The sequence below is a fragment of the Myxine glutinosa genome, chromosome 5 (genome assembly GCF_964187855.1).
Source record: "Myxine glutinosa chromosome 5, kmMyxGlut1.1, whole genome shotgun sequence".
In the NCBI taxonomy this organism is placed as follows: domain Eukaryota; kingdom Metazoa; phylum Chordata; class Myxini; order Myxiniformes; family Myxinidae; genus Myxine; species Myxine glutinosa.
In genome coordinates, this window is record NC_136265.1 from 200,334,248 (window position 1) to 200,358,828 (window position 24,581).

Below are 24,581 nucleotides of genomic sequence, written 5' to 3' on the forward strand. Positions count from 1 at the left end.
ATTGGTGGTGTACAAGAGACGGTTCCCTTTTAATTACATCTTGACAATCAAACAAGGTGCAAGTTCCATTAAGACCGGCCTCGGTTGCAATGCCATGATCGAGGCAATGGATTGACGTGAGAAAGCGCGATTGAGCGGGCAAAAACGACAAGCGCCGTCAAAAACCGGAAGCGGCGCTTGGAGGGGTCGCTGAGCACGTGCGAGGGAGGAGGTGGAAAAAGACGCATGCGCGGATGGCGTGTGGACAGGCCTTCGTGGCGGGTTCCCGCCGGAGAGCTCTCTCCGCGCGTGGTTGAGCGGGAGAAACGGAAAATCGTGCTGATCGCGTGGCCGATAAGGAGAGCGGGTGGCCGCCATTTCGCGACGCTTGATGCGTGGCCGATAAGAGGGCGGGCCACCATTTGGCAGACTGCAGGCCCAAGCGGGGCCTTCGAATCCGGCGACATCGGCTTGTTACGAGCTGCATTCGCCCTTTTCACATCTTCACCTCTCGTCCATCAACACCACCAAGTACCCCCCTGTCTTGTATGAATGTTGTCCAGGCCTAAGGTTTATCTCGTTAGGGTCACCCCGCGAAACCCTTAATTGTAGCTCCCTAGATAAGAGCGGGTTATTACTCATAGTTGAATTATAATGTTATCATGAACGCCTTGCTTGTTTTGTGTACCCTAATGTTCCCCCATTAAATCTGGTTGATTCGTATGGAAGTTGCCGCACTGCATTCATCTGTGTCGCATTGAAGAGCAATCCGCTCGATTTGTAATTAAAACCAAGCTGGCTACAGGTTGCGGCAGACTTCGCTCGGTCTCTGACAAACCCAACCTGTAGCGACGGGTGTCTCCCCAACTGGCAAGGCACAGGTGTAATTTGGTATCGCGATAGAGGCGCGTAACCCGAGATCTGTGTCGAACCAGCCGGCGTTGCACCCGTGGGACGGCCGTGCCGGGAGGCGCGACCCGTCACCTACAACAATATGTTTTATTCCTCTCCCACCTCCCCCCAAGTCCTCCCGATGTCCCTGCTCTCAAATGTTGTGTTTGTGTCCTTCCCCCTCTTCCCCCTCTCTTTTGTGGCCTTCCCCCGCTCTCCCCATCTTGTCTGCTGCTCCCCTTGTTTTTTGTGTTTTGTGTGTCGGTTTGTCTTTTTGTGTGATTAATGTTAGCTCTTTCACGAGCCTCGATCTTGTATACAAAAAAAAAAAAAAGACCAGAAAGGAGGCAGTGGAAGACAAAGATCACCGACCTGTCTGCAATGTGAAAGTGATAAGCCAAGAGACTCACTTTCAACGTGGGTGATTTCAATGATTTTGAAGGGCATGGTGTCCTGGCGTCTCGCTGATCAAAGTGTGAGGCATGGGCATCAGCCAAGAGGGTAGAGCAGTATGTCTGCAGAACTGCGGGCAAAAGCCTTGAAGATAGATAAACGTTCATTTGTGCCAAGGAAGGACTTTTCACGAGGGAGAATGCCCAGGCGGCGACTAGTTTTAGGTTCCAACTTAGAAACGTTTTCTTTGTTCAAGATCGATCCTGACTAATAGTGAGATCCAAAAGTTTGAATGACTGAACTTCCTCAAGAGGATTGTTATGGACTGCAGGTAGGGGGTTAAGGGACAGAGCTGGGAGGTGGCGGGACACTGATGAATATTGGAGGTGACGGGAGGAGGGGGAATTTTGGAGGGAGCGGGGCGAGGGGGTAACTGGGAGGGAGTGTGGTGAGGGAGAAAGGAAGATGGAGGAGGCAGGTTTAGGGGGGAAGCAGAAGTGGGTGGGTGTCATGAGGCCTAGGGCTGCTCAAAAGAGGAACACAGAGAAGGTGTAGGGTTGGGAGGATGCTTGCATATAGGAGATGAGGGGAAAGTACTGATGTGGAGGGGTTTAACACCATTGGACGTGAAAGCGAGTTAGTTGATGGTCGAGTGCAGGCAACCTCTGCCAACTGGACTTCTCATGATCCTCGATAGATATATGGAAACAGACATCATTGAAGAGGTGAAATGAGTGGTTGTTGAAGACATGGAGGAAAGTTGTGCTGTTGTTATGAGAAATAAAATTCAAATACAGATCTACATGGACATTCTCCAACTCTAAGCTCCTAATACTGATGTGGTTGCAGCTTAATTTAAAAAGCTATACCCGCATTCAACTTGGGGGTCACTACCCGATCTCTGCTTCCCCAGTTTTGAATCTTGGTGTCACTATGGGCCAAATTCTTTCCTATATTCTGCATTTTTCTAAAATTTGTAAATCTGTTTTTTTCTACCTGCATAGTATTGCAGAAATCCACTCGTGTTACAAGGATTGAAACTTTGGTAGATGCTCACACAACTTTCTGCTTGGATTACTGCATTTTGCTCTTTTCAGGTTTGCTTCCTCCTACTTCTCAAACCCTTACAACTTATTTGGAATATGGCGGCCAGGCTCGTAGCTTAAGCTCGGAATTTTGACCATATTGCTCCAATCCACACTTCACTCCAATGGCTTCTAGTACACCAATGCATGCATATACGAGTATTTTAAAATATTTCTGATCACTTTAAAATGTAAACCTGAATTGGTCCTGCCTGTGGATAAAATATTGATCTCTTTCATACTGCAGTGTAGCATGGGAATGTCCTGGTATTTCCTCGCACTAGGGGCAAGTCATTTGGCCATTCAGCATTCTTCGTATTTCCTCCTCAACTGTGGCACTCTATGCCTTTTAAAAAATGTGCACAGCCTCACAAATTGTTTTTTGTAACCTCTCCTAAAATGTCATCTTTTTACTTCAGTTTTACCTTTCTCCAATGTAAAGCTCTTTGCAATTTTTATTCTCAATGAAGAGCACTTTATGATCAATTGATTGATTGATGTGAATGTTTGTATAAGCGACAGCATATGCATCAGAGAGAATGAGAATTTTTTATCATTATAATTATGACTTTTTAAAATATTTTTGGTTTGAAAACAGGATTTAAAAAAAATAAAAGATTGTCTTTATGAGATGTACTTTGTCATTTCAGCTCTTCAGGGAAGTCAGGATAATGAAGCTTTTAAATCACCCTAACATTGGTAAGCTTCGCACTGCCAAGGCTTGCAGGATACTGTTGGGTGTGGGGTTTTTTTCTTGGATACAAGGTCAAGGCTCATGGAAGAGTGAGTACTGAACGGATCAGGATGCAACAGAACAAAAAGAATAGTAGAAAGATTGGGGGGTGAGAGGGGGGTACCAATAGCAGGATCGACGGACAAAATAGAAGAAGACTTGGACACATAAGGGAAGAGGGGAGGAATGATGGGTAGAGGAGGATGCATGGGATGGACAAGATGGATACAGAAGCAAACTCAGGAAAGAAAAACTAAATTTAGAAGGGGGTTGGTTTCTGGGTTGGTGGGAGGAAGTGAGGCGGGGGAGTTAATGGGGGTAGAAAAGATCATGGTTTTGAATGAGGGATGATCTGAGATGGGGCTGAACAGCTTTCTCGAAGACCAGGAGGGAAGAATGAGATTGAAGAGAATGTGGAAGCTCATTCCACAGATGGGGGGGTGAGGGGGTGGGGAAAAGACAAATGAGTGGAGGTCAGCAGTGATCCTGGATTTAGGTAGCTTCAGCAGAAGAGGGTTGATGGTGGACACAATGTGTCCCCTGCAGAAACCACCTGGGGGAGGGGGGAAGGTGGGGGAGGGGAGGAGAGGCATAGTACAGAACAAGTCAAGAGTACAAAATCAGAAAAGGAGCTGTGGAGGACAGAGAGACTTCCGACCTTTCTGCAATGAGAAAGTAATAGGCCAATAGACTCAGCTACATCGCGGAAGATTCCAATAATCTTGAAGGCTTTGGGTTTCAAGGTGTGAGGTAGGGGAGCCAGTCCAGAGGGGAGAACAGTACTCCCATCAGGCTGTGGATGAAGGTCTTGAAGGTGGATTGGAGTTCAGTTGTGCCAAGGAAGGACTTTGTATGACGGAGGATGTCCAGTTGGCGACTGGTTTTGGAGGCCAACTTTAAAATGTGGTTTGTCCAATAAATACACTACATGACCAAAAGTATGTGGACACACAAGCATCAACAAATCTCATTCCAAAATAATGGCCATTAATATGGAGTTGGTCCCCCCTTTGCTGCTATAACAGCCTCCACTCTTCTGGGAAGGCTTTCCACTAGATGTCGGAACATTGCTGCGGGAATCTGCTTCCATTCAGCCACAAGAACATTAGTGAGGTCGGGCACTGATGTTGGGCGATTAGGCCTGGCTCACAGTCGGCGTTCCAATTCATCCCAAAGGTTTTCGATGGGGTTGATGTCAGGGCTCTGTGCAGGCCAGTCAAGTTCTTCCACACCGATCTTGACAAACCATTTCTGTATGGATCTCGCTTTGTGCATGGGGGCATTGTCATGCTGAAACAGGAAAGGGCCTTTTCCAAACTGTTGCCACAATGCTGAAAGCACACAATCATCTAGAATGTCATTGTATGCTGTAGCATTAAGATTTCCCTTCACTGGAACTAAGGAGCTGAGCCCAAATCATGAAAAACAGCCCCCAGACCATTATTTCTCCTCCACCAAACTTTACAGTTGGCACTATGCATTTGGGCAGGTAGCGTTCTACTGGCATCCACCAAACCCAGATTCGTCCGTCGGACTGCCAGATGGTAAAGCGTGATTCATGACTCCAGAGAACGCGTTTCCACTGCTCCAGAGTCCAATGGCGGTGAGCTTTACACCACTCCAGCCGACGCTTGGCATTGCGCATGGTGATCTTAGGCTTGTGTGCGGCTGCTCAGCCATGGAAACCCATTTCATGAACCTCCCGACGAAAAATTGTTGTGCTGACGTTGCTTCCAGAGGCAGTTTGGCACTCGGTAGTGAGTGTTGCAACCGAGCACAGACGATTTTTACGCGCTAAGTGCTTCAGCACTCGGCGGTCCCATTCTGTGAGCTTGTGTGGCCTACCGCTCCTCGACATTTCCACTTCATAATAACAACACTTACAGTTGATCAGAGCAGCTCCAGCAGGGCCGAAAGTTGATGAACTGTCTTGTTGGAAATGTGGCATCCTATGACGATGCCACGTTGAAAGTCACTGAGCTCTTCAGTACAGCCCATTCTACTGCCAATGTTTGTTTATGGAAATTGAATGGCTGTGTGCTTGATTATATATACCTGTCAGCAATGGGTGTGGCTGAAACAGCCAAATCCACTAATTAGAAGCGGTGTCCGCATACTTTTGGTCATGTAGTGTATCATCGCTGATAGGGAGACCCAGGACTTTGAATTACTGAACTTCCTCAAAAGGATTGTTATGAAAGTAGATGGGGAGGATGGGTTGCCAGACGGTCCTTTCAGAGAGAGAGGGATAGAGAGAGAGTACTTGTTTGAGATTTTGTCTGATAATTTGTTATTGCTCAAGGTGCACACACTGTTTGCTAAATGCCTTTCTCACCAAATGAAAAAAAAAGTTCTGTAATAGCCTCCGTTTTATTTATTTATTTATTTTCTTCAGCTTTGCAATTCTAAAGGTTAATGCGAGTTTATTTTTTAGCTTGCTTTGCATCTATTTCCATTTTAGGAATTTGCCAATTTAGGATGCTGCCTGGTGAGCCAAAGGATTTATTTTAATTTTGAATCGATACCTGTCTGTCATGCTAGCTGCTGCTAAATATTAGCTGGATTGTCTTATTCAAAAGCTTGGAAATCGATCTGATTTTGCAAGCTTTTTAGATCGATAGTTTAGCAACTATTCATGTTTTTTTTTATTTTTGCTTTCAGTCAAGTTATTTGAAGTGATAGAGACTGAGAGAACATTATACCTCGTTATGGAATATGCAAGTGGAGGTGAGTATTTGGTTTCGAATGTGGAACCTTTGTCATCATGCATGTTAAGCTTGCTTCCAAAGAAAACCTTCATGTAAAACCTAAAATATCCTCCAGCACATCGATAGATATGTATTTTCATTCATTGGCTTTTGGAGGGTGTTGGGGGATGTAAATATGTGAAATGCTATAAATCCCATTGTCTGCTTGTTGCATCACCACCTGAACAGTGCTGTGTTGATGATGCAGGTTTGTGGAGATCAGGGCAGGAACTTGGAATTTTTCAAAATTATTTTTAATATCACCGATCGTATTAATTATTATAGCAAAATAGTTCTCTTTTCATGGGTGCATAAAAGGCATGCTGCCTTGCTAGAAATGTCGATGCGTTTTGATTTGCCCACCACTTGCATCTGCAATCTGACGCCTGATTTTACTTCCTAAACAATAAGCCTCTCTGAAGGTTTGCAATACTATACTGGTATTAGGTGTACTGGAAAGTAATGTCGCTTTTTAAACTGTGTATTCCTCTTTGAAAAACGACATGACTTTCCGTTACCCCTAATACATTAATTTTATGTGAACACTTTTTCACAGGGGTATTTTAAATTAAATAGTTTTTGTTTGCAAAGATATTTTCCATTTTCAATGCACAATTGCTCACTACCTGATATCGTAGTTAAATAGAACGGCCCTCGGTAGAGCACATACCTCCACCAGGCTGAACAGTTTACGTTTTGAATCCCACTGACATCCCTGATCTGGATCTGGATCTGGACCTGAACCAAAATCGAATTGGCTTGTTCTTCACACCTAACTGACTCATCCACCTAGTTGTCCCCCGTCGCACCGCGGAGCGAAAGGGGGACTATGGTTTTCCCCTCCGTCCGTGTGTCCGTGCGTGCGTGCGGACGTGTGTGCGTGCATGCGTAAGCGCCGGACCGAATTCGAATTTGGTGTGTGGGTGCAACTCGGCATATGGAAGAACCCTATTGAAAATTAGGTCGCCACGTCAAAATCCAAGATGGCCGCCGCCATGTATGTCTGACGCCATGTATGTCTGAACCTTGTGAGCGAAATATCCTGAAAAATAAGCGAAGTACCAACTTCTAATCTGGTGTGTGGGTGTATCTAGGCATAAGGAAGATCTCTATTGAAAATTAGGTCGCCACGTCAAAATCCAAGATGGCCGCCGCCATGTATGTCTGACGCCATGTATGTCTGACGCCATGTATGTCTGAACCTTGTGAGCGAAATAGCTTGAAAAATAAATGAACTACTACCGTCTAATCTGGTGTGTCAGTGCATCTACACATAAGGGAGAACGCTATTGAAACTTGGGCACCGCGTCCAAATCCAAGATGGCCGCCTTGCGTCTTCCACTTTGTCAACTCACATCACTTCACCGACGGGGGACCTAGGCGTAACGCTTGTTTTATCATAAATTGTCCGCAACTTTTTGAAATATCATGCTCATGCTATATATAGTTTTTGCCCCATCTCTCAATGTTGAAAAATCACTTAAAAATAAAATATCCCGTATCCAGATTCAGATCATCAGAATGGAATTGATTCATCCTTCTCACACCCAACCTGTCCACCTAGTTTGGTGCGAATCCATTCAAACTTTTTGAGATATTGTCGTGTTCCCGGGGATTAAGATCCTCCAAGGTAACGTACACTCAGAGGCATTCAATCAAGCAATGGCGGTGTGAATATGCGTGGGGGTTGAGGGCAGCAATGGCAATGTACAAAAGAGCGCGCACAGCTGTAAGGACGAAGGACGGGAACAGTGGTGAGTTTGAGGTGAAGGTGGGAGTGCATCAGGGGTCGGTACTAAGTCCACTACTATTTGTAGCTGTGATGGAGGTGCTGGCTCAGTACGTAATGGAGGGTTTACCGTGGGAGTTGTTGTATGCAGATGATCTGGTGTTGATTGCAGAAAGTATGGATGGACTGAAGGAAAAGATGAACAAGTGGAAGGAATGTATGGAGACAAAAGGTCTGAAGGTGAATATCGGAAAGACGAAGGTGATGGCAAGTGGTAAAGCATGTCGTGAGGTGGAAAGCACTGGGAAGTGGCCCTGTGCTGTGTGCAGGAAGGGTGTCGGAGTGAACTCCATTCAATGTACAATGTGCGCTGAGTGGGTTCATCAAAAATGTAGTGGTTTGAGGGTCATTAACCAGTGTGGCAGCTACATTCAAATGTAAGGTGTGCACAGAGGGAGCTGCAGATGAAGGAAATGTTGAGTTGGATCTTGGAGACGGCGTGAAGCTGGAAGGTGTGAAAACATTTTGCTACCTCGGAGACATGCTGAATGGAGAGGGTGGATCAGACTCGGCAATGGTTGCTAGAGTGAGATGTGCATGGAAGAAGTTTCGGGAACTGAGTGGCATGCTGATAAGGAGGGGAGTGTCATTGAAGCTGAAGGGAAAGGTGTATGCTGCATGTGTGAGAAGTGTTATGATTTATGGGAGCGAGACATGGGTAATGAACGGAAAGCAGAAACGAAGGTTGGAAAGGGTGGAAATGCGAATGGTTCGATGGATGTGCGGAGTATCGTTGAGAGAGGAAGACAAATGATGAATTGTGAAAAATGATGGGAATAGAGCCTGTGATTGATGTTGTGAAGAGGAACAGGTTGAGATGGTTTTGTCATGTGTTGAGGAAGGATGAAAGTGACTGGTTGAGAAGAGTGATGGAAATGAATGTAGAAGGAAGTAGAGGACGGGGAAGACCGAGAAAGACTTGGCTAAAGATGGTGGAAGAAGAAATGCGGGCAAGCGGGTTAACAAGGAGACATGCAGAAAATAGGGCAAGATGGAGAAGATTGTCATGGGAACCGCAAGGCTAACCCCCGCTCTAGCAGGGAAAATGGCCTTAAAATGCATGTTGTTGTTGTTGTGTTGAGGGTAGCGAAGGGTAGCGAAGCTCTTACCTGTACGGATCCCACTGGACGACTTCGAACCATGATGATCAACTCAAACCGACACGGATTTTGAATGCAACAATAAAAGGTTCAATAAAAGAAATGCCAGGAAACAAAGAAAACGCATGGTAACCTAAGATTCCTAATCGAGGGACCCTCTCACGGACTCTTATACAACACAAGGGGAAAAATAACTGGAAAATAATAAATGTGTTTGTGTGATGCGTTTGCTCAGTACTCAGCTTTGAGCGGCCCCTTGCACCCAGTCGGTCCTCAAATGGGTTCCTGCGTCCGTGCGTGGGAAGCACACGCCACGCTTTTACGCGAAGTCCATGTGTGGGAAACAGGCCTTGGCACGCAGTTCGTTCACTCCAGCCACCGAGCGCGAAGCGAGCAAGCCGCGCCCATCCTCGTCGTCGACTCCACACAGCACTGCAGTTTCTCCAAGCACCCAGCCGCTGCGCAGCCAGCACCAACGAGCCAGTGAAAGGACAATGTGGCCCCTCAAACTGATTGCCAGGACCAAGAAAAGTAAATGAAATGCGAGGATGCGTCCACCTTCCCCGGACACCAGGAACCGAGCAAGGACGTGTGACTGCTAATTCCGAAAACCCCGAACCAAAGGGAGACAATGCGACTGCACGCTATAAAATCCAGAATCAAGAGAGCTGTATAAGCGACCGATCACAATTAAATCCAGAACCAGGAAGAAAGAAAATGTCGGGCCCCAAGTCTTTTGTTCCCAGGGCTCTTACGTCATCCGACGACGTCCGCGTGTGCTCCAATCAGCGAGTCCATCTCCTCGCTCCATGGTACCAGACCAATCGCTACCCAGTGGGGCGGGGCCTTACGCCCTTCCTGTGCCCTTGCGATGGCTCGGCTGTCAGAATCATTGGTGGTGCTCAATGTCATAGTTCCGGTTGTTTTATTTTGTGTTATAATGCTCACCGATTGCTTGCTGGTAATGTGTGTGTGTAGTGTATTAAGGAAGAAGGGGAAAAGGTCACAGAGGCAATTTACATACAGAGAATTTACCCTTAATCCCTAACTAATTAACATAACCCCACCCCTCGTCATTGGGACAAATATATGACCTTACACGACATCCGGTCTAACGGATCCCTACTTGGGTACATGGAGGTTTCTTCTTCTTCACGACAGTCGGAGCACACGACGTATATCCTATACAATCCTACCTGGCCGAAGGTATTTCATTGCCTACCCCCCATAAACGTAACAATATTGTGATCCATATTGGTTTTAGCCCTATCACTCAATCGTGAAGAATCACGTAAAAATTTCTCTTATCTGCATCTGGAACTTCACCAAAATTTAATCCTTTCGTCCTTGTCACACACCTAACATCTTCACCAAATTTCGTCCGAATCGATGCACAAATTTGAGAGATCCTTTTCACAGACATACAGACAGACAAATAAACAGACAGGGGTGGTAATAAATTGGACTTTTCAGCTTTGAAAAAACACCACCAACAACTTAAATATTCTCAAGTAGGTCCTTTGTGGCCTATTACTTTTTCTTATTACCTTCTAAGACAACAATTAGGCCATCCCTACATGCTGGGTAGGATTTTTTTTTTTAATTGGTAAATTGTGATAAAACACTAATTCATGATCGCTATTTTTTCAGAAAGACGTCGCACCCACAGACTGAAAAAATATTTTTATAGTCGGATTCATCTAATAATTATTTTCCACTATTATTAGGTGAAATTTTAGAAAGGGGACATTATAAATAAATCATGGTTAAAAAAAATAAAAATTACAAATAAATAAATTGAATTTTTACAGCTATGCGAAACAGTGGAGCATTCAGTGAACAGTGCATGTGTGTAGGTTTAAAGGTGAGAGATTATATGCATTTACCTTTTGCGATTGGTTAAACGGCACAATCTGTGTTTTTCTGCAGTCAGCAATGCTGACTCTGGCAAATAAATCCCACAGTATATAAGAAAAAGCCCAAGATTATTTTCCACTTTTCTATGAAAAATATATTTTTTCTATTTTTGTTGTTTATTTTTACCACTCATAAATGAACATAATTTTTTAAGCACATGTGTGATTTAAGGATATTCACTTAGTTTGTGTTTAAATGTTTTTTTAAGAAACAATTTACATTTTGAAATGATGTACAGTCACGAAAGAAATTTATTGGGTTTGTTGAAAAATTGAAGATAAAAGCACAAATGGTAAAGATGTTATGGCCTGCACAGACACACTGAAACTCAAGTGGTAAAAATGAAGTGATTTACAGAAGTGATTTAATGAAATAAAAACAAATAAATAAAATCCCAGGCTTCTCATGCTGCACAGCAGTGTATGGTTTGATAAAGCCTATTTATACTCTGTGACTTTTTTGTTGTTGTTGTTGGTGTTGTTGTTGTTGTTGTATACAAGATCGAGGCTCGTGAAAGGGCGAACATTAATCACACAGAAAGACAAACCGACACATAAAACATATAACATCGGGAGCGGTAGACAAGATGGGGGGAGAGGGGGAAGGACACAAACACAACATTTGAGAGCAGGGACCGAGAGACATGGAGACATCGAGAGATCTGTGGGAGGGAGAGGGCTTTGGGGTGGGCATGGGAAGGGGGGGGGGCGGTGGGAGAGGTATAAAACATATGGACACTGCCAGGACTTCCAGGAAAGAAGTTGGAATTTCAAGCAAGGTGGATCTGGGGTGAATTCGCGGGGGTAGAAAAGATCAAGGTTTTGAATGGGGGAAGATAAGAGATGGTGGTGAACAGCTGTTTTAAAGACCTGGAGGGAGGAGTGGGATTGAAGGGAGTGTGGGACTTTGTTCCAGAGGCGGGAGAAAAGAGGAATGAAAGAGTGAAGGTGAGCAGAGAGCCGAGATTTCGGCAGTTTAACCATCAGAGAGTTGCTGGCAGATCTTGTGCGACCTGTCGGAATATTTGGGGGACAGAGCACAGAGAGAGCTGGGGGAGCAAGGCCGGAGAGGAGTCGGTATAAGACAGAAAGACCACCTACCTGCCTGCGGTGAGTGAGTGAAAGGCCCTCAGAGTTAGCTTCATCGCGGGAGATTCCAACTGAAAGCTTTAGTTTCAACAGCGTGAAGCCGAGCTAGGTGTGAGGCAGGAGCACCGGCCCATAGGGGAGAACAGTATTCCATTGAGCTGCGGATGAAAGCTTTGTATGTGGTGAGGAGCTCAGGTGTGCCGAGGAAGGACTTCGCACGACGGAGGATGCCCAGTCGGCGACTGGCTTTGGAGGCCAGCTTGGAAATGTGGTTTTCCCAAGAAAGATCATGGCAGATAGTGAGACCCAAAAGCTTGAGCGACAGAACTTCTTGGAGAGGATTGTTGAGAAAGTAGATGGGAGGGTTGTCCAGTCGATCTTTTCGGAGAGACATAGTAAGAGTGTGAGATTTGTCAGGATTGAAAGACATGTTCCACTTGTTTGACCAGTCTGTGATTTTGTCCAAGTCTTCAGAGAGTGAGGAGGCTCCATACTGCCGATCTGAGGGAAGAGGAATGGAGCGGCAGAGAGTGGAGTCATCAGCAAAGAGATAGAGAGGATTTTCCAGAGAGTCGGAGAGATCATTGATAAAGACCAGAAAAAGCACAGGGCCCAGAACATTGCCTTGGGGAACTCCAGCCTGAACAGGAAGGGGAGATGAGAGAAATCCATTCAGGGCCACACATTGACTATGACCAGAGAGGAATTCCGCAAGCCATGCATGGAGATTTCCATGGATACCATAGGGAGGAGAGTTTGGTGAGCAGAGCTGGGTGCCAGACCGTATCGAAGGCACGTGATATGTCAAGGGAGACAGCTCTGATTTCCTGTTTGGCATTGAGGATCTCCATCCATTGTTGAGAAAGCAGAAGCAGCATGTCCAGAGTAGAGTGACCTGGTCTGAAACCAAATTGATGATCGGAGATCAAGACATTGGAGAAGAGGAAAGATTTCATATCCGAAGCAATGATGGATTCCATGACTTTGCTGATAATTGGGAGCAGGCTGATTGGTCTGTAGTTGCAAGGATCTGTTTTTGCACCTTTTTGTGCAAAGCGGTAATGTTTGCTGATTTCCAGGATGCTGGCAGATGACCTTGAGCAAAAGAGAGGGTGAAAAGAACAGAGAGAGGGTGAGATAGAGCGGCAGAGCAGGATTTTAGGACCGGTGGGCTGATGCCGTCTGGTCCAGTTGCAGAATCAGAGTCGAGGTTAGACAAAAACTCCTCCACCTTGTCAGGAGAGAAGGACACAGAGTCCAGGAGCAGTTGGGTTCGACTGGGAAAGGTGGGAACAGAGGGAGATGGGTTTGGGACTAAAGATTTTGAGGCAAACACAGAGTTGAGGCATTCGGCTTTGTCACGTGCGATGTCAACTGTGTGGCCATTTGAGGTAAGGGAGGGGATGGAGGGGGAACAAACACCAGAAACTGATTTGACCAGACGCCACCAGGATTTGGAGGAAGGAGACATGTTTGAGAGTTCATTCTTGAGTGTGGAGAGATAGTGCTTCCTGGCACTCCTCAGGGTAGACACACACTTGTTCCGAGCTTGGTGGAAGGAACTGAGATTGCCTTCAGTTGGATTTGCCTTCCAGAGGCAAAGGCAAGTTGTTTCAGGGCAACTGCCTCACCACAAGATTCAGTGTACCATGGACGGGAGGAAGGGTAAGACAACTCAAGACGAGATGGGATAAATCTGTGCATGAGAGAGAGCAGTTTGCTTTGGAAGAATTCCCAGGAAGAATTGATGTCAGAGGCATTAGAGATGGGAGACCAGTCCAGACGATTGATGGCTGCTTGAAGACCGTCCCAGTCGGCCTGAGTGAAATGCCAGACTCGTCGACGCTGAGGAGGCTCTCTGAGAATGGCCAGAGAGATGTCCACTTTGACAAGCACATGATCAGAAGAACCGATTGGAGCAGAAGAAGAGCAGCAGACATTAGCAGGGAAGTTTGTCATAACCAAGTCTAGAAGAGAAGATACTCCATTGGCTGAGATCCGGGTCGGGAAATTGACAGATTGTGTCAATCCCATTGAGTCACAGAAGTCCTTTGCTGAGGTGCCATGACTGGTGAGTGAGGAACCCACACCCAACCAGCTGGCATGATGACAGTTGAAGTCACCACATATGAGGAAGAGAGAGTTGGGATGAGTGGATAGACGTTGGTCCATGTTGTCAGACAGTGAAATGTAAATGGAGTCATCACTGTTTGGAGGACGGTACAGAACACATATAAACAAAAGGTGTGAGCGGAGAGGAAGCCATAGCCAGAGGGACTCCTGGGGGTGAGGAGGAGAGAGGGCAGTGCAAGGAGAGTGAGGAAGAGAGTTTTTGATAAAGATAGCCACCCCACCACCAGGACGAGGCTCAGGTCTATCATACCGGAGGAGGGAGTAACCAGGAAGAGATATTAAGGAATCAGAGACATCTTGAAGGAGGAAAGTTTCTGTTAAGCACATCAAGTCTGGATTGTCAGAAGCAACCTGTATGGAGAGATCAGTCAGGTTTGAGCGAAGGCCCCGGATGTTTGAGGTCCATACCGTTAATGAAGAGAGAGGGGGAGCATCGGGTACAGGACAGGGGAGGGGAGGAGTAGGGTAAGATGAAGGATGAGAGGGGGAGGTAGGAAGAGCAGTTGATAGTGTGTCAGAGATTACAGAAGAGTTCCAAGAAAGGGATGGATGAGGAGGATGAAAGGTTTGATGGTGAAGGGATGAGGCGCAGTGAGGGGTTGTTTGAGGGGGGGGGCAGAGGAAAGTAGAAGGTTGGGGGGGGGGGTGGAGGTATGAGATAGAAGGGAGACGAAGTGGGGAGGAGGCAGCTTTGAGGAGGGGGAGGAGGAGGAGGAGGAGGAGGAGGGGGAGGGGGGAGGAGGGAGAATTGGAGAGGAATGGTATGGGGGGAGATTTGAATGGGAGGGGTTGGGGGGGGGAGTTTTGAAGGGGAGGAGTGAGGGGGGGAGTTTAGGAGGGGAGGGGCAAGGGGGGAGTTTAGGAGTGGAGGGGCAAGGGGGGAGATTAGGAGTGTAGGGGCAAGGGGGGTATTTGGAGGGGAGGGGCAAGGGGGGAGTTTAGGAGGGGAAGGGCAAGGAGAGAGTTCAGGAGTGGAGGGGCAAGGGGGGAGTTTAGGAGTGTAGGTGCAAGGGGGGGGGGGGATTTGGAGGGGAGGGGCAAGAGGGGAGTTTAGAAAGTGGATGATTAATGAAAGACGAACATTGATAACAAATTGGGTTTGTTGTGATTTTCAAGTTAGCAATCCGATTCAGAATGATGGAGGAGGGATGGAATGAATGTGAATTTAGACCATGTAGTGAGGGAGACGTATAAGAGATTGAATTTCTTTTTTTTGACGTGGAATGAGATGGAGAGGAATTTGAAAAAAGCCTTTTAAATAGGAAGAAAAACAGCGTGTTGTAATATACCACTGAATAAAACACTGAAGGGGAAAGTTTATACATATTCAAATAATATTAAAACAGAACCGTAGACAATCTTATATGCACAAAGTTCCAACGGGGGGAGAGCCGAGAGGGACCACCACGAGTCACATGGACAGGGCAAAAGGTGGATGGCAAGGAGATAATGGGGGCGGGGCGAACAGCACACCTGGACAGAAAGTACAGGATGAGACAAAGCACACGTGGAGAAAGGAAAATAAATGTTTTTGGTTATTATTATTTTTAATTTTTTTTGGGGGTGGGGGTATTTTAAATAAACGTATTTAAAACGTTAGACAAAGAGTATTATGTTCGGGGTAGAAGGGAAAAAACTAAGAGCCAAGCAAAACACGATGTAGGGGTCTTAAGTAAACAAACACCGATGGGGGTACAAGGCCACACACGCGGAGCAGAACACGATTAATTAATTACGAGTTACAGGAAATTCAAACCAAAACTAACTATAAACAAACAATAACGCATGGACGATAAAATAACGAGTTGAAATTTGACAAACACACGAATGAAAAAATAACCGCTTTGGATGCCCGGAGAGAACCAGGCCTCAAGGTCGGAAGCTTCAACAACTCGGCCGCGTGGCACGAAATACTCAACTATTTTTTACATGTCTGAAAGATTAACACCGATAATTTTCCGAGCAACACACAAAAGGTACACACGTAAGATAAATATAGTTTCGACAAAAATACAAATGTGATAATTACTTAACTTCGAGCGTGCGTGAGGATCGTGGAACAGCTAAAACAGGACTTTGTCCTGGACTTTGACATTGAACAGCATTGAACAGCTAAAACAGGACTTTGACATTTTGACCCAATTATTGATTCGTCTTATTCATATTTTCATAATAAGGGTTTGTTGAAAGAGTGATGAGAACCTTACCTTAAGGCTTAAATGGTGAAAAACTTTCGAGATATATATATTATATATATATATATATATATATATATATATATATATATATATATATATATATCTATGTGTGTGTGTGTATATATATATACACACACACACACACACACACACACACACACACACACACACACACACACACACACACACACACACACACACACTGCACTCAAAGTATTCAGACCCCTTCACTTTTTTCACATTTTGTTATGTTGCAGCCTTATGCTGAAATCGTTTAAATTCATTTTTTCCCTCATCAATCTACACTCAATACCCCATAATGACAAAGAGAAAACAGGATTTTAGAATGTTTTGCAAATTTATTAAAAAATAAAAAACTGAAATATCACATTCACATAAGTATTCAGACCCTTAACTCAGTACTTAATTGAAGCACCTTTGGCAGCGATTACAGCCTCGAGTCTTCTTGGGTATGACGCGATGAGCTTTGCACACCTGGATTTGGGGATTTTCTGCCATTCTTCTCTGCAGATCCTCTCAGATCCTCTCAAGCTCTGTCAGGTTGGATGGGGACCGTCGGTGGACAGCCATTTTCCGGTCTCTCCAGAGATGTTCGAATTGGGTTCAAGTCAGGGCTCTGGCTGGGCCACTCAATGACCTTCACAGAGTTGTCCCTAAGCCACTCCTGTGTCGTCTTGGCTGTGTGCTTAGGGTGATTGTCCTGTTGGAAGGTGAACCTTCAGCCCAATCTGAGGTCCTGAGTGCTCTGTTTCAGGTTTTCATTAAGGATATCTCTGTACTTTGCTCCGTTCCTGGTTCCCTCCACCCAGAACCAGTCCCCCCAGTCCCTGCTGCTGAAAAACACCCCCACAGCATGATGCTGCCCCCACCATGCGTCACTGTTGGAATGGTATTGGGCAGGTGATGAGTGGTGCCTGGTTTCCTCCAGACATGATGCTTAGAATTGAGGACAAACAGTTCAATCTTGGTTTCATCAGACCACAGAATTTTGTTTCTCACAGTCTGAGAGTCCTTTAGGTTCTTTTTTGCAAACTCCAAGCGGGCTTTCAAGTGTCTTTCACTGAGGAGAGGCTTCCGTCTGGCCACTCTGCCATAAAGCCCAGATCGGTGGAGTGTTGCAGTGATGGTTGTCCTTCTGGAAGTTTCTCCCATCTCCACACAGGATCTCTGGAGCTCAGCCAGTGACCATCGGGTTCTTGGTCACCTCTCTTACCAAGGCCCTTCTCCCCCGATTGCTCAGTTTGGCCGGGCGGAAAGCTCTAGGAAGAGTCCTGGTTGTTCCAAACTTCTTCCATTTAATAATTATGGAGGCCACTGTGCTCTTGGAAACCTTCAATGCAGCAGAATTTTTTTTTGTAGGCTTCCCCAGATCTGTGCCTCGACACAATCCTGTCTATGGGCTCTGCAGGCAGTTCCTTCGACCTCATGGCTTGGTTTTTGCTCTGATATGCATTGTCAGCTGTGAGACCTTATATCGACAGGTGTGTGCCTCACCAAATCATGTCCAATCAATTGAATTTACCACAGCTGGACTCCAATCAAGGTGTATAAACATCTCAAAGATGATCAAGAGAAATGGGAGGCACCTGAGCTAAAATTCAAGTGTAATAGCAAAGGGTCTGAATACTTGTGTCAATGTGATATTTCAGTTTTTTCTATTTAATAAATTTGCAAAACTTTCTCAAATCCTGTTTTCTCTTTGTCATTATGGGGTATTGAGTGTAGATTGATGAGGGAAAAAATGAATTTAAACGATTTCAGCACAAGGCTGCAACATAACAAAATGTGAAAAAAGTTAAGTGGTCTGAATACTTTCTGAATGCACTGTATATATATATATATATAAATATATATATATATATCAATTGAGGGAAATCAATTTTGCGTCCATGGGTACCTCAAACGCTTTTGCAAAATTTGAGTGCAATTGGCCAAGCAGTATTTGATCTTGAAGTCAGAGGCCATTCATAGTAAAATGAAATATTGATACCCAAACAACAAATTCCAATGCTACATTACAAACAAACATAAACATAATGAAATATATTTACTATCTCTCCATACTGCAACATGTCTGCATTGTTTGTTCACTTCCAAAAGTTTTGTTCTTGTACATCAAATCACAAAACAGCCATAACTTGCTGGAAGAGAAATGTAATGCCACGAGTCAGCACATCCCTCAAGTGCAATGTAGTTATTATTATTATTATTATTTTGATAGTACTGTCTCGTTCAGACTATTATTACACCGCACACGTGAAGCAAAAAACGTGGTTAAACGATTTGGTTCACTTCTATCTCTAAGTCTTTCTGTCTACAAATGTCAGTTTATGATCAAGGAACAACTTGATTTAAATTTTAGTTTAGCAGCATTTTGTCTCTGAATTCATCTCGATCGTACATACGCAGAGAGGAGTGAGATCTTTTTTCTTTTTTTTTTTACTCTGTCAGCTTGCCTGACAGATTCCAACAAAATTGAAAATCATTTCAAACAGGAAACACTGATTTTAAAGACATCATTAAGGACATGAACAACAAACACGAAGAACTAACGTAACGTGTTAAATAAGGTGGTGTAAAAGAGGCTGCACCAACGGCAGTAAACTTATGTAATTTTTTTTCCCGAAGAGTTCTTTATTTTTCTTAAGTACTTGGGCTATGGCTCGTAATGGAGCTGACACACACACACACACACACACACACACACACACACACACACACACACACACACACACACACACACACACACACACAAGGATATACTGACGAGACAAACACTTAACATAGCCAATGAGCTTGGGGGAAGTGCCATCACTTCCCGAGATACTCTGGGTATCAGCAACGTCATAACAATGGCGCCGCTTTTCTCACCGCACTCAGCGGGGCTTTTCCTCAAGAGGTATTTCCTCCAATGGGGATTGTCCATGCTTTATCCTTTTCAAGCAAGGAAGCAGCAGGTACCATTTTAATCGTCTTTGGTATGACTTGAACCAGTCCAAACAGGATATGTGTTTTTTTAGGAGACGCCATCTCCATTCTGGATGGCCGTTGGCTCCCTATGGGAGCTCATCCACCCTTTGCCAGGTGATGTTTTTGGTCCTGGCAGGGTGTCAGTCACCCTCCCCACTAGCAAAGCCAGTGAGGGGTTGTTGGTTTCATCGCCGACAACCTGACCATGCGGCAGGTAGCACTGGGTTACATGTTACCAATGACAATCCCAAAAGACTGACCAAAATACAAAACGATCTACAAACAAACTACACAACCATATGTTAGTTCACCCCAGATCAAATACCATATGTTAATGATGATGTCATAAGTGAATAATTTATTAGGTGAACATTATGACGTCATAATTTGACAAGTACAAAACTTCATCCGATCAAGATGAAATTTCTTGAGCGTCACCGATGGTTAAATTGGTGGAGAAAAAAAAAAAGACTCGGTCACGTGATTCGGCTGCCATATTTGTTTCAACACAAAAGCCTTTTTAAAAAACATTAAAAACACGTCCTGTTGAGGTTCTACAATCTCTGATTGCTTTTTCTTTTTATTATTATTATTATTGTTATTATATTTATCTCAAGACTGCATGGGGTAAGGTGTTCCATGAAATCTCTAGTTATCAATTGGAATAATGTTAGTTTGCATTTGCAACTGGAAAGGTAATGCTTAAGAGAAATCTCATTTATGTTTGGCTGTTGTGTAACCTGATTTCACTAAATTGAGCATGGTGTATGTTTGCTTGCAGGAGAAGTGTTTGACTACTTAGTGACCCATGGCAGAATGAAAGAGAAAGAAGCCAGGTCTAAGTTTCGCCAGGTCAGTCAGGTGTGCCCGTGTGTGTGTGTGTGTGTTTGTTCTCCTCCTAAACGGCATAGCATTTTCCAAAGTGTGGCAGGAAATTCCATAATGTGGAATTTCTGGAAAGTCTCTGAATTTCTGGAAAGAGAAAGTCCTTGCAGCAATATTAAATTTTGTTTCATGTCATGTAATGGCCAGAGTTGTTGATGTGATGCATTTAAACACCATAAGGGGAGCCCTGATTTAGTTTTTCTTGAGCAATGCTCCTGACAGTAAAACAGGACAAAATTGTCCCACATCAAGGGCCAAACTGAGTTCCATGCATTTAAGTAACCATTCAATGTCGGTATGCCTTTTTAAGCAGTATCTAAGACTCGTAGTTAGGCTGCCACACATATGGACATGCAATAAACCCTTAAATATCATGGGTTTGAATAACATTTATTATTCTCTGCTCCAGCATGGGTTCTCCTCTCTGGGCTGGTGCTCCTTCCTCACACCTAGCTCGGCTTCACGCTTTTGAGGCCAAACCTTTCAGAATCATTGGAATCTCCTGCGATGAAGTTAACTCAGAGGGCCTTTCACTCACTCACCGCAGGCAGCTTGGTGGTCTTTCTGTCTTCTACCGACTCCTCTCCGGCCTTGCTCCCCCAGCCCTCTCTGTGCTCTGTCCCCCCAATATTCCATTAGGTCGCACAAGATCTGCCTGCAACCCTCTTATGGTTAAACTGCCAAAATCTAGGCTCTCTGCTCACCTTCACTCTTTCATTCCCCTTTTCTCCCGCCTCTGGGACAAACTCCCCCACTGCCTTCAATCCCACTCCTCCCTCCAGGTCTTTGAAACAGCTGTTCACCACCATCTCTTATCTTCCCCCATCCAAAACCTTGATCTTTTCTACCCCCGTTAATTCACCCCAGATCATTTTTTTGGAAATTCCGACTTCTTTCCTAGAAATCCGAGCAGTCCATGTGTTTCATACCTCTCCCACCCCCACCTCCCCCTTCCCGTGCCTCCTCCCCCCAAGCCCTCTCCCTCCCACAGATCTCCCGATGTCCCTGCTCTCAAATGTTGGACTTGTGTGCTTTCCTCTCTCTCCCCATCTTGTCTCCCGCTCCCTTTATCTTATGTTTTATGTGTCAGTTTGTCTTTTTGTGATTAATGTTAGCTCTTACATGAGCCTCGATCTTTTTTGAAAACATAAAAATAAAATAAAAACATGCTTTTGACCTATCGCAGGCAACCTCTATGTACCAATTTAGTTGTCACGGGTTTTCATATGTCAACCAATCGCAGATTTTAAGCTGAGCTATGATGGTTATCTCGCACCACGAGCCTGAGCGTCTCATGCATCATAATGCAATCGCGCCAAAAAATAGATAAAAGTGATTTTAGGGATCCAATCCTTCCAGAATGGGATATCTATTGATTTTCTTCTGTTTATTAGGGATCCAATCATTATTCCCTTTAAAACTCATTTAATCTGCATTCGTTGCTCCAATTGACACAAAAAACAATTTCCGTAGGAGCGCATCCTCTTGTAGAATTCTTTCATGATAATTATGACGTCATGTGGTATGGGCGCCATCTTGGAAAAACCAAAAGTCTTTGTCCCTTTATATCTCCTGTTCGCAAAACCGCTCCATGGACAAAATAGAAATATGGCTGATGCTAAAGTACTCCCCATGGGGAATAACATATGTTGATGATGATGTCGTAGGAGCCTCCATTATGACATCATAATTCGACAAGTAGAAAGCTTGATCCGATCAGTATGAAATTTCTTGTCATCTACTCAAAAATTGTATGGGAGAATTAAATTGACGGTCATCAGTCACGTAGTCTGTCAGCCATGTTGGATTGAACATAAAAAACTTTAAAACCTTTATTCTCTGAAAAAGCTGAACAGATCAAGGCAAAATGTTACAGGCATGATTGGCTATCCATGAGGAACAAATATATCCCTTGCCATTTTGTCATAGGTCACAGGGTTTGGCAGCTATGATTTTTTGAAGAATACAACAAACACAACAGGCATTTTAAGGCCAATTTCCCTGCAAGAGCCGGGGTTTAACCTTGCGGTCCCCATGACAATCTTCTCCATTTTGCCCTATTTTCTGCATCTCCCCTTGTTTAACCCCCTTGCCCGCATTTCTTCTTCGACCATCTTTAGCCAAGTCTTTCTCGGTCTTCCCCGTCCTCTACTTCCTTCGACATTCATTTCCATCACTCTTCTCAACCAGTCACTTTCATCCTTCTTCAACACATGAACAAACCATCTCAAACTGTTTCTCTTCACAGCATCCATCACAGGCTCTATTCCCATCATCTTTTGCAATTCATCATTTGCCTTCCTCTCTCAACGATACTCCACACATCCACCGAACCATTCGCATTTCCACCCTTTCCAGCCTTCGTTGCTGCTCTACGTTCATTACCCATGTCTCGCTCCCATAAATCATAACACTTCTCACACATGCAGCATACACCTTTCCCTTCAGCTTCAACGACACTCCCCTCCTCGTCAGCACGCCACTCAGTTCCCGAAACTTCTTCCATGCACATCTCACTCTTGCAACCGTTGCCGAGTCTGATCCACCTTCTCCATTCAGCATGTCTCCTCGGTAACAAAAAATTTTCACACCTTCCAGCTTCACGCCGTCTCCAAGATCCAACTCAACATTTCCTCCATCTGCAGCTCCCTCTGTGCACACCTTACACTTGAATGTAGCTGCCACACTGGTTAATGACCCTCTCAAACCACTACATTTTTGATGAACCCACTCAGCGCACATTGTACATTGAATGGAATTCACTCTGACACCCTTCCCGCACACAGCACACGGCCACTTCCCAGTTCTTTCCACCTCACCGCATGCTTTACCACTTACCATCACCTTCGGTTTTTCCGATATTCACCTTCAGACCTTTTGTCTCCATACATTCCTTCTACTTGTTCATCTTCTCCTTCAGTCCATCCATGCTTTCTGCAATCATCACCAGATCATCTGCATACAACAACTCCCACGGTAAACCCTCCTTTACGTTCCGAGCCAGCACCTCCATCACAGCTACAAATAGTAGTGGACTTAGTACCGACCCCTGATGCACTCCCACCTTCACCTCAAACTCACCACTGTTCCCGTCCTTCGTCCTTACCACTGTGCGTCCTCTTTTGTACATTGCCATCACTACTCTGATCAACCATTCCTCCACTCCTAACTTCCTCAATTCCCATGTCGCTACTTCACGTGGAACCCTATCAAATGCTTTCTCCAGATCAACAAACCCAACAAACAACTTCTTCCTCTTCTCCATGTACTTCTCCTGCAACTGCCTCACAATAAAAAGTGCGTCTGTCGTTCCTCTTCCTGGCATAAATCCAAACTGCATTTCGTCAATCTTCACTTTCTTCCTTATCCTCCTCTCCAACACCCTTTCCAATACTTTCATTCCATGCTCCAATAACTTTATCGCTTGATACGAGCCACAGTCCAGAGGGTCACCTTTCCCCTTGTATAGTGGGACTAGGGTACTCAGTTCCCGATCCACTGGAATGCGGCCTTCTTTCACCACCAGATTGCAGATCTCTGTCATTCGCTTCACACCCCAATTTCCCGCTGCCTTCAACATATCTCCCACAACTCCTGTCGGCCCTCCCGCTTTTCTACTCTTCATTGCTTTTATCGCTTCCTCAACTTCCTTCTCGGTTATCTTCTCTGCCGGTCCTAAAACTGGGTTACTCTCTATGTTGCCATCCCATTCATTCTCTGCATTCAACAGTATTTCCATATATCTCTTCCATCTTCCTTTAATTCCATCTGGGTCCACAATGATTTGTCCCACTTCATCCTTCAAGCAACTCATCCCCATCACATCACACCTCTCTTTCGCTATCTGCTTTGCAATCCTGAATACCACTCCCTGACCCTCTTCCAAATCCAAGCGTTCTCCGAACATTTTCCTTCATGCCTCCTGCGCCTTTGCTACCTCTTTCTTTGCAGCCTTCTTGGCTGCCTTATAACTTTCATGCTCTGCCTTTTCTGCCCCCATACCCTTCGCCTTCTGCCACTCCTTGAACTTCTTCTTCTTCTCGTCAATCTTTCCAACTTCATCATCCCACCACCATGTTTCTGAGTGCCTTGGTGGTCCTTTTGTCCATCCACATACCTCACCCACGGCTCCCAACAGACTATCTTTCATTGACATCCAACCACTTTCAAGCTCAACCACATCCTCCTCCACCATACGCAGCCTCTCTTTTAATGCCTCCCTCACTGTCACCTCTTTCAACCTCCACACCTTCATTCTCGGTTGGTAGTTCACGCGCTGAGCTCTCCTCGCACCTTTCACCCTTATGTCGCAGACAACCAAGTGGTGCTGTGAAACAGCCTCCTCCCCCGGGATCACCTTTGTGTCCCGGAGGTGCCCCCTATCTCGCCTACGCACCAGCAGGTAGTCAACGGTTGTCGTCGACCCACCTGACTTGTATGTAACAAGCTTATTATCCTCTTTCTGGAACTGAGTATTACAAATCAACAAATCAGCTCCATCAGCAAACTCCAAAATCCTTTCACCTTCTCCATTTCTCACACCATATCCGTAACCCCCATGAACTCCCTCAAAACCGTCCATACTCCTTCCCACATGTCCATTTAGGTCTCCTCCTACCACAACAACTTCCTTATCTTTCACGTTTTCCATC

General features: G+C 45.0%; 1 protein-coding gene across 11 annotated transcripts in view; it reads left to right on the plus strand.

The window, feature by feature from the left end:
- Positions 1-24,581, plus strand: part of LOC137426492 (MAP/microtubule affinity-regulating kinase 3) — a 171,778-nt gene that overhangs the window by 67,456 nt on the left and 79,741 nt on the right. For 8 of the 11 annotated variants that reach the window (XM_068115071.2, XM_068115075.2, XM_068115077.2 and 5 more), the window contains exons 4-6: positions 2,999-3,047; positions 5,743-5,808; positions 19,826-19,896. The exons of 1 other annotated variant lie outside the window; for it this stretch is intronic. In XM_068115071.2, coding sequence (XP_067971172.2) covers positions 2,999-3,047; positions 5,743-5,808; positions 19,826-19,896 — 186 coding nt within the window. The remainder of the gene's footprint in view (positions 1-2,998; positions 3,048-5,742; positions 5,809-19,825; positions 19,897-24,581) is intronic. 2 more of the 11 variants (XM_068115076.2, XM_078779359.1) reach the window with 1 other exon arrangement.